The sequence below is a fragment of the Sorex araneus genome, chromosome 4, assembly GCF_027595985.1.
Source record: "Sorex araneus isolate mSorAra2 chromosome 4, mSorAra2.pri, whole genome shotgun sequence".
NCBI classification, from domain to species: Eukaryota; Metazoa; Chordata; class Mammalia; order Eulipotyphla; family Soricidae; genus Sorex; species Sorex araneus.
In genome coordinates this window covers 84,040,335-84,056,930 of record NC_073305.1, presented here as the reverse complement: position 1 = coordinate 84,056,930, position 16,596 = coordinate 84,040,335, and the positions used below count along the sequence as shown (strand labels likewise).

General features: G+C 36.6%; 1 protein-coding gene across 1 annotated transcript in view; it reads left to right on the top strand.

The window, feature by feature from the left end:
• Nucleotides 1-12,449, top strand: part of MMUT (methylmalonyl-CoA mutase) — a 36,311-nt gene extending 23,862 nt beyond the window's left edge. Inside the window, exons 10-13 of the mRNA XM_004605846.2 lie at nt 378-509; nt 2,043-2,190; nt 6,270-6,437; nt 10,915-12,449. Coding sequence (XP_004605903.2) covers nt 378-509; nt 2,043-2,190; nt 6,270-6,437; nt 10,915-11,043 — 577 coding nt within the window. The 3' untranslated portion in view covers nt 11,044-12,449. The remainder of the gene's footprint in view (nt 1-377; nt 510-2,042; nt 2,191-6,269; nt 6,438-10,914) is intronic.
• The last annotated feature ends 4,147 nt before the right edge of the window (nt 12,450-16,596 follow it).

The window sequence follows — 16,596 nt, the reverse complement described above, 5'->3', positions numbered from 1 at the left end:
TTTCAGAGAGCCCGGAAAGCTACCGAAAGTATCTCGCCTGCATGGCAGAGCCTGGCAAGCTACCCGTGGCATATTCGATATGCCAAAAATAGTAACAAGTCTCACAATGAAGACATTACTGGTGTCGCTCGAGCAAATCAATGAGCAGTTGTATGACAGTGATACAGTGATTTTTGTTTGATAAATGTTGATAAGAGCACTATGTTTAGAGAAATATTCTGAGGAAACATGTTACTGTGAGAGTAGGAAAAATACCCATTTGATTTTAATAACCTAATCATATTTTAGTAATTAAGTATGCCTAAGTGGATTTACAGGTAAACAAACATTCTTCCTTTAAATAATGATGTTGACAGAACTTGTATTTAACTTTTTAGATGTACAGTTGGAGAAATCACAGATGCTATGAAAAAGGTATTTGGTGAGCATAAAGCTAATGATCGTATGGTGAGTGGAGCCTACCGCCAAGAATTTGGAGAAAGCAAAGAGATAGCATTTGCTATCAACAGGTAGATAAAATATTTCTTATTCTAAAATTTTATCATTTCTATAAACGGTCTCCGTGAACCTGTGGGGGCTTTATTTCTTCACATACCACTGGAATATTTTTCATGTGAAAGTCATCACCTGTCCTGTAAGTCTGAAGTTTTATAAAAATAATATTTTAAACTTTCAACGTAGTTCTTCTTAGGACTTTCTCATTTCAAACAATTTTATTTAAAAAAAATTAACTGGCACTGATACTAATTGATACACTCTAGGTGCTTAGATTTTAATCTCTCATAGAATAAATTTATATACTTTAAGTTCCTGCACATTGTTCAAACAATCATAAAGTTTTAATATTCCTATTTGGAAGTAAATATTTGGTTACTCTATGCATTAATCAAAATTAGTAGTCTTTACTGAATTAACGATAACTATCACTTCCAAAATGTGACTTGGAAATGTTATCATGTTTCTTAAATATAAAAAATACTTGCTGGGTGGGGCTGGAGCTATAGCACAGCAGGTAGGGCGTTTGCCTTGCATGTGGTCGACCCGGGTTCGATTCCCAGCACCCCACATGGTCCCCCGAGTACCGCCAGGAGTTATTCCTGAGTGCAGAGCCAGGAGTTAACCCCTGTGCATCTCCAGGTGTGACCCCAAAAGCAAAATGAATGAATGAATGAATGAATAAATAAATAAATAAATAAATAAATAAATAAATAAATAAATAAAAAATAATTGTTGGGGTTGGGAGATAGTACTAATCTCTTGAGCATCACTGGATGCAGCCTTGGAGGGCCCTGGGGGCACCACCAGTGTGTGTGTGTGTGTGTGTGTGTGTGTGTGTTGTGTGTGTGTGTCTGTGTGTGTGTGTGTGTGTGTGTGTGTGTGTGTGTGTGTGTGTGTGTGTGTGTGTGTGTGTACCCAGTAGCCCCAGTCATATGCCATAGTCGTCCCTAGCATGCAGGAACCCTTGCATTGAACCACTGGTTCAGTTGATTGAGAATCAGTCAACTGCTAAATTTCAAAACAGCTGAGATTTAAGTGATTGTATGTGGAATATTTTTTCTTTTAACAAAATATTATGATTAAAGTACTTTTTTTGTGTGGGTGTACATTTATTGAATTAAACCATTAAAATGCTTTGATTATACATCCTTATCAGTTATTACATTGTAGTCTGCATGGGGAATGCTTTGGGCACAAAACAGCTAGCAAGACACACATGTGTAAATAATTCTGAAAAGTATCTTAGCTTAAATATTTCTATATGTTGTCTCCCAGAGAATGGCCTAAGAAGGTGAAAAGTTGTCACTTTCTCATCTTGTTTCTGGGTTTTATGGATTTATTTGGCAGTTATCTTTCAAATTTCTCCATGTAGTGGTAAACATTATTATATAGAATTCTCAGTGTAAAATAAAGTTATTAACAGATCATGAGAAAACACAGTAGTTTTAAATAAATTTCAAAGATTTCCTGTGAATATATATTTTTTTATCTTGCCTTTGGATGATTAATATATAACTGTTCTTGTATTTTAAAATGTTGATTAGGGTTCAGAAATTCATGGAACGCGAAGGTCGCAGACCTCGTCTTCTTGTGGCAAAAATGGGACAAGATGGACATGACAGAGGAGCAAAAGTTATTGCTACTGGATTTGCTGATCTTGGTTTTGATGTGGACATTGGTCCTCTTTTTCAGGTACTGGAAACTTAGGGGGAGTGATGTCAAAAAGTATGTCATACCTCACTTATTTAGAAATAATAGTAAAATGATTCTGCATTAAAATCATATTTTTTATAAAAGAGAAACATGTTCAACAAGCTTCCTCATTTATCTCTGAATGGCTATCCAATAATGAAAGCTGTAAGAATAAAACATAATTGATGTTAATATACTTATTACTAAAACTTCATTAGTTTTGGGCTGGAGCGATAGAACAGCGGTAGGGTGTTCACCTTTCATGCGGCTGACCCATGTTCCATTTCTCCGCCCCTCTCAGAGAGCCTGGCAAGCTACCAAGAGTATTGAGCCCGCACGGCAGAGCCTGGCAAGCTATCATGGCATATTGGTTGTGCCCAAAACAGTAACAATAACTCTCACAATGAGAGACGTTACTGGTGCCCGCTCGAACAAATCGATGAGCAACGGGATGACAGTGACAGTGACATTAGTTTTAGTTAAGAGCTGAAACTTTCAGTAATCTTTTGAAGCTTTGAAAATTTCTTTAAAAAAATCATTTTTGTTGTTTATTGAAATTTGATTATAATGTGGGAAAGAAAACAGATCAGATTTGACTAATGGTGAGTACAAAGATTCTCCCCATCAGATTGCTGAAAAGCGTTTTGAAAGGAAAATCAAACATCAGAGTGAACATAAATCTTAATTAAATTTTCTCTGTTTTATTCTCTAATGATATTTAATTGCAGGAAAACAAGTAATATTTCCAGACAGGAAAATAATTTGTTTGAAATAAATGAGGCTTGGAATTCTCTAGAGAGTAATAAAATATTCACTATTCACTTCAAAAAAGTCATCAGCTGAGAAGTGTATTACAATAACTCATTAAAACTTTATTCATTATATTTTATTGACAGTCTCCCAGATACTAAGATCTTAGTTGATTAAGAGGATTTTGGTCTCAGGCTCCTTACAGATTTACTTACCAGTAGTCACTTCAGTTACTGTAATTGAAATTTGGATAAGAAATGCATCTCACTGTATTAAGCTGTGCCTTTCAGAAGTGGAAAATGGAATGGAGTAATATTGCAGCTGGTAGAGTCTCTGCCTTGCTTGTGGTTGACCGAGTTTTGATCCTTGGCATCCCATATGGTCCCCAATCCCTGCCAGGACTGATCTGTTTGCAGAGCCAGGAGTAAGCTTTGAGCACTGGCAGGTGTGGCCCATAAAACATAGACAAAAAACAGAGGTGGAAAAATAAAAAGGGACGTGCATGCTAATAACAAGGACTGGCTTGAGCAGAAGTATATACAACTACAAGAGGGTTCGGTAATATCAGAATACAATGCTGAGACAAAGGTGTACATTAATGAATAATCATATAAACCGTTCCAAAGTATTTGGAATTTAGCCCCCAAGAGTTTAGTAGAATGAAGTGATCAAACTTATGGTTCAAAAAGCTCACTTTGTAATAGAATCACTTTCTGAAGTGAATTGAGGGAAGCTGCACCTAGATGAGAGGAGTGTGGTAAAACTATCCTATAATCTGGGGCTGCAGAGAAAATACAGTGGTTTAGATACTTGCCTTTCATATGCCTGAGTCTAGTGCAATCCAATAACTATGTATGTCCTTCCAAGCACTGCCAGGAGTGATCCCAGAGCACAGAGTTAGGAGTAAGCCTTAAGCATTGCTGGGTGTGGCCCAAACAATACACACCTTTCACCTTCCCTACCCTCATTCCCCCCCCCCACTAAAAAAATAAGATATCTGAGTTAGACAAGTGAAATGGTCTTAGCTGAGGTAGTGCAGAAACAAAATGTCAGTTAGGATTTTGAAAAAGAAAAAGTTAATGAAGGAGCTTTTTAAGTATATGTAAGCAGGAGCAAAAGAGCCTGCCTAGAGAGCCAGGCTGTTTGCTCAAATGGTGGAGCACAACATAGCATATGTGAGATCCTGAGTTTCACTGTATGGAGCTTACACTGAGTGTGGGCCAAAGAGCCATTAATTGATAGGTATCCAGGAATTGTGTCTTGAGGAATGACAGAAGTGAGTTGTTGAAGATTGCCATTAGCTTTACTAAATTGTGTCTAAAGCAAAGATGGTAAAGTACTCAAAATTAATCACTTCAACTTTTATCTTTCTACATTTTTGTATTCCGATCACCATTGGGTGAGACCACTAAATACAGAAGTATTTGAGCGCCCTTGAGTGCCACCAAGTGGTGCACAAAAGCAAAACAAAAAACTAAGCAAGAATTTCAAGAGACAGGAGTTAGTTTAATTACATACTGCAATTTAGCTAGAGAATAAAGAGTATTTATTTTTGACAATAATACGGTGTACCTTCCAGAGAAGGTTCAGTTTTTTTATAATTTACCATAAGAACTTTCCTTTTTACATTTTAAAAATAACTTCTTAACAGAGTCTAAAAGAAATTGCTACTATAAAATAGAGTTAGCACAGATTTGTGGAATATGTCTTTAAACTGTATCGGCAGGTAAATATGTACATTTGTTTAGAGAGTTTTATGAATTTAAGATAGATTTTGTTAAGGATTGCAAAGATATTTTTAGATAAAATAAGTATATACATTTTGACTGATTTATTCTTACTATAAGTTGACTATTTTTCAATTATGATCTTATAATTCTGCTACCCTTTTCCTTTAGTTTGTTTTAAACAGTTGATTAAGCTAAGAAATTTCTAGCACTTTGATTAGCTTTTGTAAATATAGATGGTACAGATGACAAACCATTCTTATTTTCTACCTCTGAAAAATCAATAGCAAGACTGCACTTTTCCTTTTCTTACTGGTTTGATTTCACATGTTAATATTTTCTGTTGTTTCAAAGTCTTACACATTTCTAAGAAAACTCTTGTATGTAGTTCCTCTACCAAAAGTGTAGAATCTTTTCATTGTTTCCAACATTATTTCATTGTTTCCAAATTATAAGCTTTAAGATCCTGACAAGTCCATTACATGTCATACTTCGAACTTATAATTGTGCATTAGTATCTAATAGCTTTATCCTTCCCAGATATCTCAATTTTAATTATTTTTATGTTGAAGAAATGGAGTATGTTTGTGTGAAAAGGTTTAATAAATTCTTGTGAATTAGGAAAGTAATGGATATGATTTTGTGTCACTAAAAATATAAATGCTTAAAAATATGTTGTCCTCTAAATTTCTTTTTTTTTTTTTTTTTTTGCTTTTTGGGTCACACCTGGCGATGCTCAGGGGTTACTCCTGACTCTGCATTCAGGAATCACCCCGGGAGTGCTCAGAGGATCATATGGGATGCTGGGAATCGAACCCGGGTCGGCTGCATGCAAGGCAAACGCCCTACCCGCTGGGCTATCGCTCCAGCCCCTGTCCTCTAAATTTTTTAAAAATAAGTTACTAAATGAAGAATTTATACTCTTCAGCACTGTCTTTTTCACTTATGTATTGATCTGGTTTCTGTGATCTTTTAATTTTCTAGAGTTCTAATAGTGTTAATTTGATCTTTATATTGCTGTTAATTCAGTAGCCCCACGGGATTAATACATCCTGCAACATGCAAGTATGCCATTTAGTTAACATTATTCTTTCTAGTTAACATTATTTATCTAGTTAGCATAACATGCATTTTAAAACTTCAGAGTCACCATTTTCACATTGCATTTTGCATTTAGTCTTTCACTTCATAGATTCTATAACTTGTTACTTTGTACTATTAATAAATAGATGTCACATAATGAAGATGATGTAGATTATGAAGACAATGGGTACATTTAAGAATTATAATGAAGAGATCATGGATTTAACTTAATCTTTATCTTGGCGCCTTTGAATTCTTTATCTTGAACACATTATGATGAAACTTTTATTGATGAATTATAATACAAGAAGGAAACATAGCACTTTAATTTATTGTATTAATTGGGTCAGTTATAGTTAAGATTTGAGGCTGGTAAAGTATGCGGTTATATTCTCTTAAAAGATTTTTAATAAGGAAAAATTGTAAGGTATATGTTATTTAATACTATAAATAGTTAATACTTATAAAACCCTCTTTGGAATACCTGCTAATTTGTGTCTTTTCCATCTGATTGTTTAGACTCCCCGTGAAGTTGCCCAGCAAGCTGTGGATGCAGATGTACACGCGGTGGGTGTAAGCACATTAGCGGCTGGTCATAAGACGCTGGTCCCCGAGCTCATCAAGGAGCTCAGCTCCCTCGGACGGCCAGATATTCTTGTCATGTGTGGAGGAGTAATACCGCCTCAGGTATGTTTTGGTTCTTACGTTTTCTAGTACTGTCATAGGAATTCTTTTTTTTTTTTTTCTGCTTTTTGGGTCACACCTGGTGATACATAGGGGTTACTCCTGGCTCATGCACTCAGGAATCACTCCTGGTGGTGCTCAGGGGACCATATGGGATGCTGGGAATCGAACCCGGGTCGACTGCGTGCAAGGCAAACGCCCTACCCACTGTGCTATGGTTCCAGCCCCTGTCATAGAAATTCTGAGTATATTTAGCTTATAGGTAGTTCTTTTGCTGAGTAGTATCACTAAATTTGTGACTTTACAATCAAATGAGTGATTTTATAAAGTAACTTTGTAAAAGTAGACAGTATTGCTTTCTATATTCCATACCCATGATACATAGTTTAACATTTTATAAACTTCCTATGAGAGAATTAGCTGTCTCAAAATTACAGAGATTTGACTTTTTCACATTCAGTAAACTTGAAGGAGAAGAAAAGGTTAAATTAGTATGATCTCACAACTAGAATAGAGAAGAATGATAAACACACATGAATATATCAACTTCTGATCTAAGGTAGAGTGAACAACCTTTGTTCTGCTACTGGGGTGAATCTTTTAGTTAGCCAATTGAATTAGAACTGTATGAGTGATTCTAAAATAAAAATTTATTTATAGATGTTTCAGAGTAAAAATCCATCAGTGGAGTGTGACCTTGTTTTCATGTCTACATTTTTTCCTCCCCAGAAAATAAAATGATGGGCTTATCTGCTGCTTATTAACTGAGAAAATATATATGCATGAGTTTATAAGATTTACAACATGAAACCAGCAAACAAATTAGCAGACAGTGTTTCTAACAGCGGAATACTTATATAGTCAACACACAAATTAAAGTCGTATAGTCAATACAGCACAGTGGGTTGGGCATTTGCCTTGCACGTGGCTGATCCGGGTTCAATTCCTCCATCCCTCTTGGAGAGCCCAGAAAGCTACCGAGAATATCCCACCCACACGGCAGAGCCTGGCAAGCTCCCCGTGATGTATTCGATAATGCCAAAAACAGCAACAAAGAACTCTCATAATGGAGATGTTACTGGCGCCCGCTCGAGCAAATTGATGAATAACGGATGACAGTGACATTGACAGTCAATACACAACTTTTATGAACACTTGCTTATTATTTTGATAAGTTTAATTTACTATTTGGGTACATTAATTTTTTATTATATATTTATAGAACACTTGTTCTTAATTATTTATTTAATTTATTTGACCTCAGTTTGGGGATATAATATTAAAATTCTAGAGCAAAAATAATTAAACAGTAGAAAATGTTGAAATTGAAATAAGAATTGCAGAGATAGGTAGATCTCTCATATAAGTGATCTGGCATTTCTAGAAATATAGTTTGCACAAGTTGTAGGAACTGCTTTAATTATATATACGTGTTTGCCATCCATCCCCCCTCTCCCATGAGTTTTAAAAAGTAAGGATGATTGCCTCTAATAATACACTGTCTTAATATGGTTATTTAGTAGTCAGCTCAACACCTGTGCACTTTTCTCACATATTTACAATAAATTGGCAAAATGTTACTATTACTTGGGTGAAAGTCACTTAGGTTAAAAATTGGAAAAAAACTTGTATACATATTCAACACTCCATTCAAGTTAACAAAAGTCATCTCTCCTCAGCAGTATGTCTTACTCCAACCAGATCTTTCTTTTTGTTTCCCAGTGCTGGAAATTAAATCCATACTTTATAGTTGAGCTTCATCCTTGGCCCAGTTAGGATCTTTTAACCCATTTAACAGCACTGCTTCCAAATATCTCAGGTTGGGTTAATACACTCATGATGGCTTCTTCTGTCATGAATAATCAATGTGATGTGTCTATTCAAGCTCGAATTATTGGATTACTGATAATATTTAAAAATTAAAAAAATACAAAGATGAATAGCTGTACACCCTTTTCTCAGATTAACATTTTTGTAATTTTACTCCTACATTAAAGTAATTTTATAAGGTAGGTCAAGAATTCTTTTTCTAGTTATAACATCTTATGGACCTTTCCCAATTAAGTTTTTTTTTTATCCCAATTTCATAACTCACATGTCAGAGGAAAATAGTTTGCAACAGTACTAGGATAGACAAAAGGAGATAACAACCATTTTGACTATCCCTGATTTGGAGATAATTGTTACTACAAGATTCATCAAATTTTCTTGTGAATCCTTAACATCTATAGTATCTGCCCAAGAACAATGACATATTTTGAGCAGCTTTATATACCAGGTGGAGAGGATGTGAAGATTAGACATGATTGCTGCTCTTAGAATTCACAAACTAGGAAAAAGTTTTAATGGGTGTTAAGTGCCATTGCAGAGTTATGGTATTACAAAAATAATTCAATAGAAAAACACGACTGAGAGACAGCACCATCAAATAATTTATCACCAATGTGAATACTTTTATTTTTCTTTTTAAAGTAATATGTGATCACACATGGCAGTATTAGGGGCCTGAGGCCACTCTTAGTCATACTCAGAAGCCACCAGGCCATGCCTATAGGGGCACTGACTGCTGAAAATTGAACCCAAGGTCTCATATATTCAGCATGTGTGCTCTGCAACTTGAACCATATTCCCCAGCCCCTGTAATCACCTTTAAAAATGAAAATAAATGTTATCAAAAGGGTACTATACTAACAACTGTAATATATGATTACCCTAAATTTAGGTTAGCACATGAATATCAGGGCCTTAAAATATGTTGAGATTTTGTATTGTAACCACAAACATTCTGATATAAAACAGCCAAAAGCCCAAAAGCCCAGGATAGTTGTTTTTTTTTTTAATTTAAATTTTATTGAATCACCGTGTGGAGGGTTACAAAGTTCTCAGGATTATGTCAGTTATACAGTACTCAAACACCCTTCCCTTCACCTGTGCCCATATTCCATCACCAACCACCCCATTATACTTCCCGCCCCCTCCCACCCCCCCCAGTCCCCGCCCTTGTAAGTGATAAGTTTCACTTCGTTTACGCTTTATCTTGGTTACAGTCCATGTTTCAACACATAACTCACTATTGTTGCTAGGGTTTCCCCCCAAAAAAGAGAAGACAGTCCCACTGTCAAGGAAGCATTTGATGGCTCTCCATTGCTGAGAATGTAGAGATATTAAGTCCCGCTGTTTGTTACATAACTTTTCTATTTTTTTCCCCCCTCGTCCCGCGCCACCGAGATCACGCCTGTTTAGTAATCACCACGCTGCCTGACAAAGGGAAAACAAACCAAAAGAGATGGTTATTTCTCGTCATCAGCCGGCGTGGGGCTCTGGCTTAGTTGATAGTCTGGTAGAATGTCTGTAAGCAGTTTCTGGAACCAAAAGTAATACGCTGGTATCGGCCCCGGCTCAAGATTCCACCAGCGTCCTGCTGTTTCAAGTACATAATAATTTATTCCCTTGTATCCCATTCCCACGCCACCAGGTCCGTGTCAGCTTAATGGACATCATACTATGGTTAACGCCACGCTGCGTTTCTTCCCGAGAAAGAAGGATATTTCTTCTCAGCCGGCGTGGGGATATGGCTTAGTTCAGTCTATAGAGATGGCTACCACTTTGGTTGCCTTCAATATTTCAGCAAAAGACTTACTATTCTTGTTAGGATTTCCCACCAAAGTCCGACCCATTAAAAGGGAACCATTTCATATTGGTGATGATTAAATGACAATAGGTTGCGCGGCCATGGCAGCAGCCTCGGCAGCGGCCTCGCGGCTTTGAATTTCTGTATAAAGTAAGCCCAGGATAGTTTTTGAGCCTTGTGAATCTTTCTACTCAGACTTTGTATTTAAAACGAACCACAGTAGCAACAAAGACACTGTAAAATTGGTGAACTAATCACTTTATGAAGTGGAACGTCTATGAAAATAAGTTTTATAAATGCATGTTTTCACAGACTAAATTTTATCTTGGTAATTAGAAGTAAAAACTTAGGTGAGAAATAATTATGGTTTAGTCTTTGGAGGTTCTTAGCTAGTACTGGATGATCTGATCTTCCACTCTGAACACAACACACTTGATATTTGGAAAATGAACAGAGTACGTTTTTGTTCTTTTAATTTACATTTTAAGAGTGGTATTAATAGTGTCTATTAATCAGGAGTCCAATTCAAGGGAGGATTTTTGTTTTATTTTGGGGCAAACCCACACCCAGCGATGCTCAGGTTACTCCTTGCTCTGCACTCAGGAATTACTCCTGGTGGTGCTTGAGAGACCTTATGGGATGCTGGGGATTGAACCTGGGTTGGCAGCATGCAAGGCAAGCACCTGCCTGCTATATTATAACTCCAGCCCCAGGGAAGGAATTTTTTTGTCTCAGATGCCAGAATGTTGAAATGTTTTAGTCACTAGGAAGAAAGGGCAGTATTTGATTTTTATTTCTTTGAAGTTAAAATATTGTGCTTCCTACTAATAAAACAAATTCTTTCAACAGGATTATGAATTTCTGTTTGAAGTTGGTGTTTCCAATGTATTTGGTCCTGGGACTCGAATTCCAAAGGCTGCCGTTCAAGTGCTTGATGACATAGAGAAGTGTTTGGAAAGGAAGCAGCAGTCTTTGTAACATCCTGGTTTTATTTGATGTTTCACAGTTAGATATAAGAAAAGGGTAAAGCCAAGCCATATCATCAGTTTAATTCAGCACCTGCTAAGTACTTCCCTGGAAGTTTTACATTGCGTTAAAATATCTTACATTGAAGAATGTTGTTATATATATTTTTTTTCTTAAAAATTATCACTAAATTTTGAAAGTATTCACATTTAATACTTCACCAGAAACTGTAAACAACAGTATTTTTTAAAAATAGTGATATTTATTAAAATATTTGTTTAAAATCCTTTCTATTACTAACATTTTTAAATTAAACTTTTCCTAAAAGTTGACCAGTTCTATTCAGTTTAGCTGTTATTGACTGATGCCAAAAAATAAAATACAAATGTGAGTAAAATAATTGTCTGTTTTTGAAAAAACATTGGAGAATAAAATACAAATGTGAGTAAAATGATTGTTTTTGAAAAAACTTTGGAGAATATTTCTTTTCATAGGAAAGTATATGTGATTCTGTTCCCTAGTAAACTCTCTAAGAATTACTTCCATGAAAGTGTTATGTTTTCAGTAAGACCCACAAGTGAAAAATAGAAAAGGACAGGTTATCTCTTCAGATCTGACTTGACTCTTTGAAATGAACATGGCTACAGATGTTAAACATCATTGCTAAACTTGATCCAGGAGAGTGAATATTATGAACATTCTCTAAGATGAAAGTTGTTAATATGACTTTCTCGAGAATTCTACAATTAGAGAGGATAGAAGAATATTATATAGCAAGAGTTGAGCTTTGCAGAACCAGAAAGATGCTTCTATTCATAGATTAAAATTAGTGTAAGACATTTCTGCTTTGCTCATAAAATTATTTGTTCATTAAGGAAGGAAAATTTTATTTTTAACATCCACTAGATAAAATAAATGACTTAAATAAGGGATTCTCTTATAGTGACTTTCTTTTGTTAGGTCAGAAATTCTATAGCTGACCTATATATATATATATATTGCTATAGAATATATATTGCTATAGAATTTATAAACATTACTATAATTAATGTTAATTATTAGATCGTGACTAAAAGGTCTTAGGTAATGATTATTTTTATTTTTTCAGATATATAATCTGATTTCCAAGTCCAATGGTATATTTACTGTATTATTTCCTGTACCTTATAATGAAAAATCAATATTATTTGGTCTCTGTGATATTTTCAGCATACTGAGTTATATAAGTGTAATAAAATCATCTTTGAGGAATTGATAATTTTTGACATTCAGTGTCTTGAATAAGCAATTTTTGGGGAAAAAAAATCTGTCTGCTCCCTGAGTCTATAGAATTGTCTTCATTAGCCTCACTGTTTGAAAACTTGTTTGCTCAAATTCCTTCCAGTGATATGACCCCTGGAAATTAAATAAAAATCAAGATCAAACTGAATTACCACTTTATGCCTAGTAGAATGGCTATTACAGAAAAAATCAAAACACAGACAATATCTACCTGTATTTTCTATATCTTTTTGTCTATGTTTCAGCAAAGCCAGTGTTTACTCTGAAGGCCCAAGAACCAGGGGACTATTAACTAGGGAAATAGCAGGCTGGAGAAAATGAGATCCCTCAGCTGAGGACCTGGTAACCAGGTCCCCTTACTGGGGACCTCGTACCCTCAGCACTGCAGGTCCAATAAGCACTTTGTGCCTGGTTCCTCACAATGAACTGCTGCCCAAAGGCCCAGAGTCACTGGGAGAGGTATGTGAGTCTCAAGTACCAGTCAGAGCCCCTTTGCCCAGAGAAATGAAATAAGCCCACATAGATGGGCATCTAATCTAAGGTACCATACCCAGTATCACACAGAGGCAATGAAGAACATCTTCAGCAGTTGATGGTGGGAAAATGATATACCTATGTGAAAAATGAAACCAGACGATAGACTTTTACTCCATACACAAAAATTAGCTCAAAATGAACTTGAGGTTGAATATTAGACCTAAAACTACAAAATACACCCAAGAAAACAGGTGATAGATTTCAGGATGTCAAATCAGAGATGTATTTGTAGACAGTGCCGTTAGCCAAGGAAACCAAAGAATGAACAAGTCTTTCACACAGCAAAAGAAGTTGCTACCACAGAAATTAGAAAGGGAACCTAGCAATTGGGATAAGATGCTTTCACATCATGAGTCTGACAATTTATATTAGGTATAAAATATAAAAAGTATTCAAACAAAGCAAAAATAGAAAAGCAGGGCCAGAGAGAGTTTAGCAGGTAAGACACTCGTCTTGCTTGCAGCTGACCCAGGTTTGATTATCCAGCCCCATGTATCATCCCCCGAGCACTGTCAGAAGAGATCCCTAAATACAAAGTAAGGAGTAAGTACTGAGCACTGTTGGGTGTGCCCTCTCCTCTCAAGGAAACTTAAAATTTTTTAATTTTTTAAAAATTTTTTATTGAATAACCATGTGAAAAGTTACAAAGCTTTCAGGCTTAAGTCTCAGTTATACAATGATCAAACACCCATCGCTTCACCAGTGCACATATTTCACCACCAAGAACCTCAATATACCTCTCATCCCACCCCCGGCCCCCACCTGTGTGGCTGATGATTTTCACTTTACTTTCTTTTTACTTTGATTACATTCATTATTTCAACAGAAAACTCACTATTTTTTTTTTAAATTTTTTATTAGAGAATCACTGTGATGTACAGTTACAAATTTATGAACTTTTGTGTTTGCATTTTACTCATACAGTGATCGTTTAACCATCCCTCCACCAGTGCCCATTCACCTCCACAAATGATCCCATTGTCCCTCTCAGCACCCCCACCCCATCCCCCACCACCCCACTCTGCAGGGCATTCCCCTTTGTTCTCTCTCCTTTTGGGTGTTAGTTTGCAATAGAGGTATTGAGTGGCCATCATGTTCGGTCTATAGTTACTTTCAGCATGCATCTTCCAACCTGAATGGGTCCTCCTGATATCCTCTACTTGGTGTTCCCTTCTCTATCTGAGCTGCCTTTTCCCCTAGCATGTGAGGCCAGTTTCCAAGCTGTGGGGCAGAACTCCTAATCCTTATCTCTACAACTCTTGGGTGTTAGTCTCCCACTATGTTATTTTATATTCCACAGATGAGTGCAGTCTTTCTGTCTGTCCCTCTCTTTCTGACTCATTTTACTTAACATGATACTTTCCATGTAGAACCACATATATACAAATTTCATGACTTCATCTTTTCTAACAGCTGCATAGTATTTCACTGTGTAGATGTACCAAAGTTTCTTTAACAAGTCATCTGTTTTTGGGCACTCTGTTTTTTTCCAGATTTGGGCTATTGTAAACAGTGCGGCAATGAACATAGAAATGCAGATATCATTTCTACTATACCTTTTTGTCTCTCCAGGATATATTCCCAGGAGTGGTATTGCTGGGTCAAATGGGAGCTCAATTTCTAATTTTTTGAGAATCGTCCATATTGTTTTCCAAAAGGACTGAACAAGTCGGCATTCCCACTAGCAGTGAAGGAGAGTCCCTTTCTCCCCACATCCACGCCAATAGTGGTCGCTTTTGTTTTTATGGATGTGGGCCAGTCTCTGTGGTGTGAAATGATCTCTCATTGTTGTTTTAATCTCCATCTCCCTGATGTCTTTTAGCCATTTGAATTTCTTCTTTGAGAAAATTTCTGTTCATTTCCATCCCCCATTTTGAAAACTCACTATTATTATTTGGAATTTTCCCCCAACAATCAGACCTGCCAAAAAGGCGTCATTTGATCATTTGTTTCCCATTGCTGAGAATGAAGAGTATATGAGGTTTTGGATTTCTGGTATTTTAGTAATTAAGTCCAGGGAAATTTCTGCCAGAAGTTGCATCACTGCAAGCTCGTGCCTCTGTTTAGTGGGCCTTATAAGATGGCGGTTGCCACGCCACCGCTGAAAGGAAAGGCTGAGAGAGAAAAACCTTTCCCCTCCTGGGGCAGCATGGGGCCATAACTTAGTTCACAGTCTAGAGGCATTTCTACAAGAAGCCACTGGGTGCTGAAAATAGTTAGTTGGCCTCCAGGATCATGGGCGTTCAGGAAACGGGGATCCGTTCGTGTGGGGCCGCTCGGGGTCACATCTGGGCGGAGAGCGGTCAAAGGGAACTTTTATAGAGACTCACATAAGGGTTTTATCCAGGGAAATAATCTTACAAAATCTGTTTTAGCACAGCTATAGAAAGATGCCTTTTCAGATGGAATAGAGAAGGGATCACTAAGAAAATGATGGCTGGAGGAACCAGTTAGGATGGGAGATGCATGCCAATAGTAGATAATGGACCAAACATGATGATCTCTCAGTGTCTGTGTTGCAAGCCATAATGCCCAAAAGTAGAGAGAGAGTATGGAGAATATTGTCTTCCATGGAGGTAGGGGGAGGGTGGGAAACGGGGGGTATACGGGGGATACTGGTGGTGGGGAATGTGCACTGGTGGAGGGATGGGTGTTTGATCATTGTGAGATTGTAACCCAAACATGAAAGCTTGTAACTCTCACAGCGATTCAATAAAATTAAAAAAAAAAAAAGAATGATGCCTTTTAATGAGGACAAGACTGGAGAGAAGGAACTATTAAAGTACTATTAAAGTAATGAATTAGAGGAGTTATTTAGGTGCTGTCCTATGATGGCAACCAAAGAGAGGGTATGATCTTATTTTGGAATATTGAATTGTTAGAATCTGACATGATTCTTGAGTATTGCTGTTTGGAATATGCTGTTTCACTGTTTTTGGTTCTTGGGCCATTTTTGATGTGCAGTGATTTCCTGACTGGATACACTAGCATTATATCAAAATCAGGAAGAGGAAAAATGATTGGATTTGTTTTCTAATCATCATTTTTTTATCTAGAGTTTTGGATGCACAATAGAATGATATTTTTAGGTTACTTTTAGAAACAAAATTATTTCTCTGCAATTTAATGAAATGTGTTTATCACATAAATAATATTTTAGCAGTTTTAGAAGAGAAGTATTTGGAGAGGCATTTTTTTCTGAGAAAACTTGTGTGGAAGTAGAGATTTCTTCCTCTGTTTTTCATTTCATAAAGTGGGGAGGCGTGGTAGTCAAACAGCTTTAGCTCTCCTGTTTACAGATAAGAATAGGTCCAATGTCATCAGCACCTCCCACTTGTGCCTTTAAATGTATATCTGCTTCAGATGAATTAAAAAACCCATTTTTTAAAAGATAGTTCAGAGATAGTTCAGGAAGTAGGGCATTTGCCTTACACTTTGCTATCCTGGGTACAATCCCCAGAACTCCATATGGTCCCCTGAGCACTGCTGAAAGTGATCTCTGAGCACAGAGCCAGGAATAAATCCAAGTAGTACCACGTGTGCCCCCCTTAAACAGGTACAATAAAATCAGTTATGTCTGCTGACATAGATTGTTTATTCTTTTAAAAATACAATGATATGGACTGGAGCAATAGCACTGCGTGTAGGGCATTTGCCTTGCACGCGGTCAACCCGGGTTCGATTTCCAGCATCCTATATATTCCCCTTAGCACTGCCAGGAGTAATTTCTGAGTGCAGAGCCAAGAG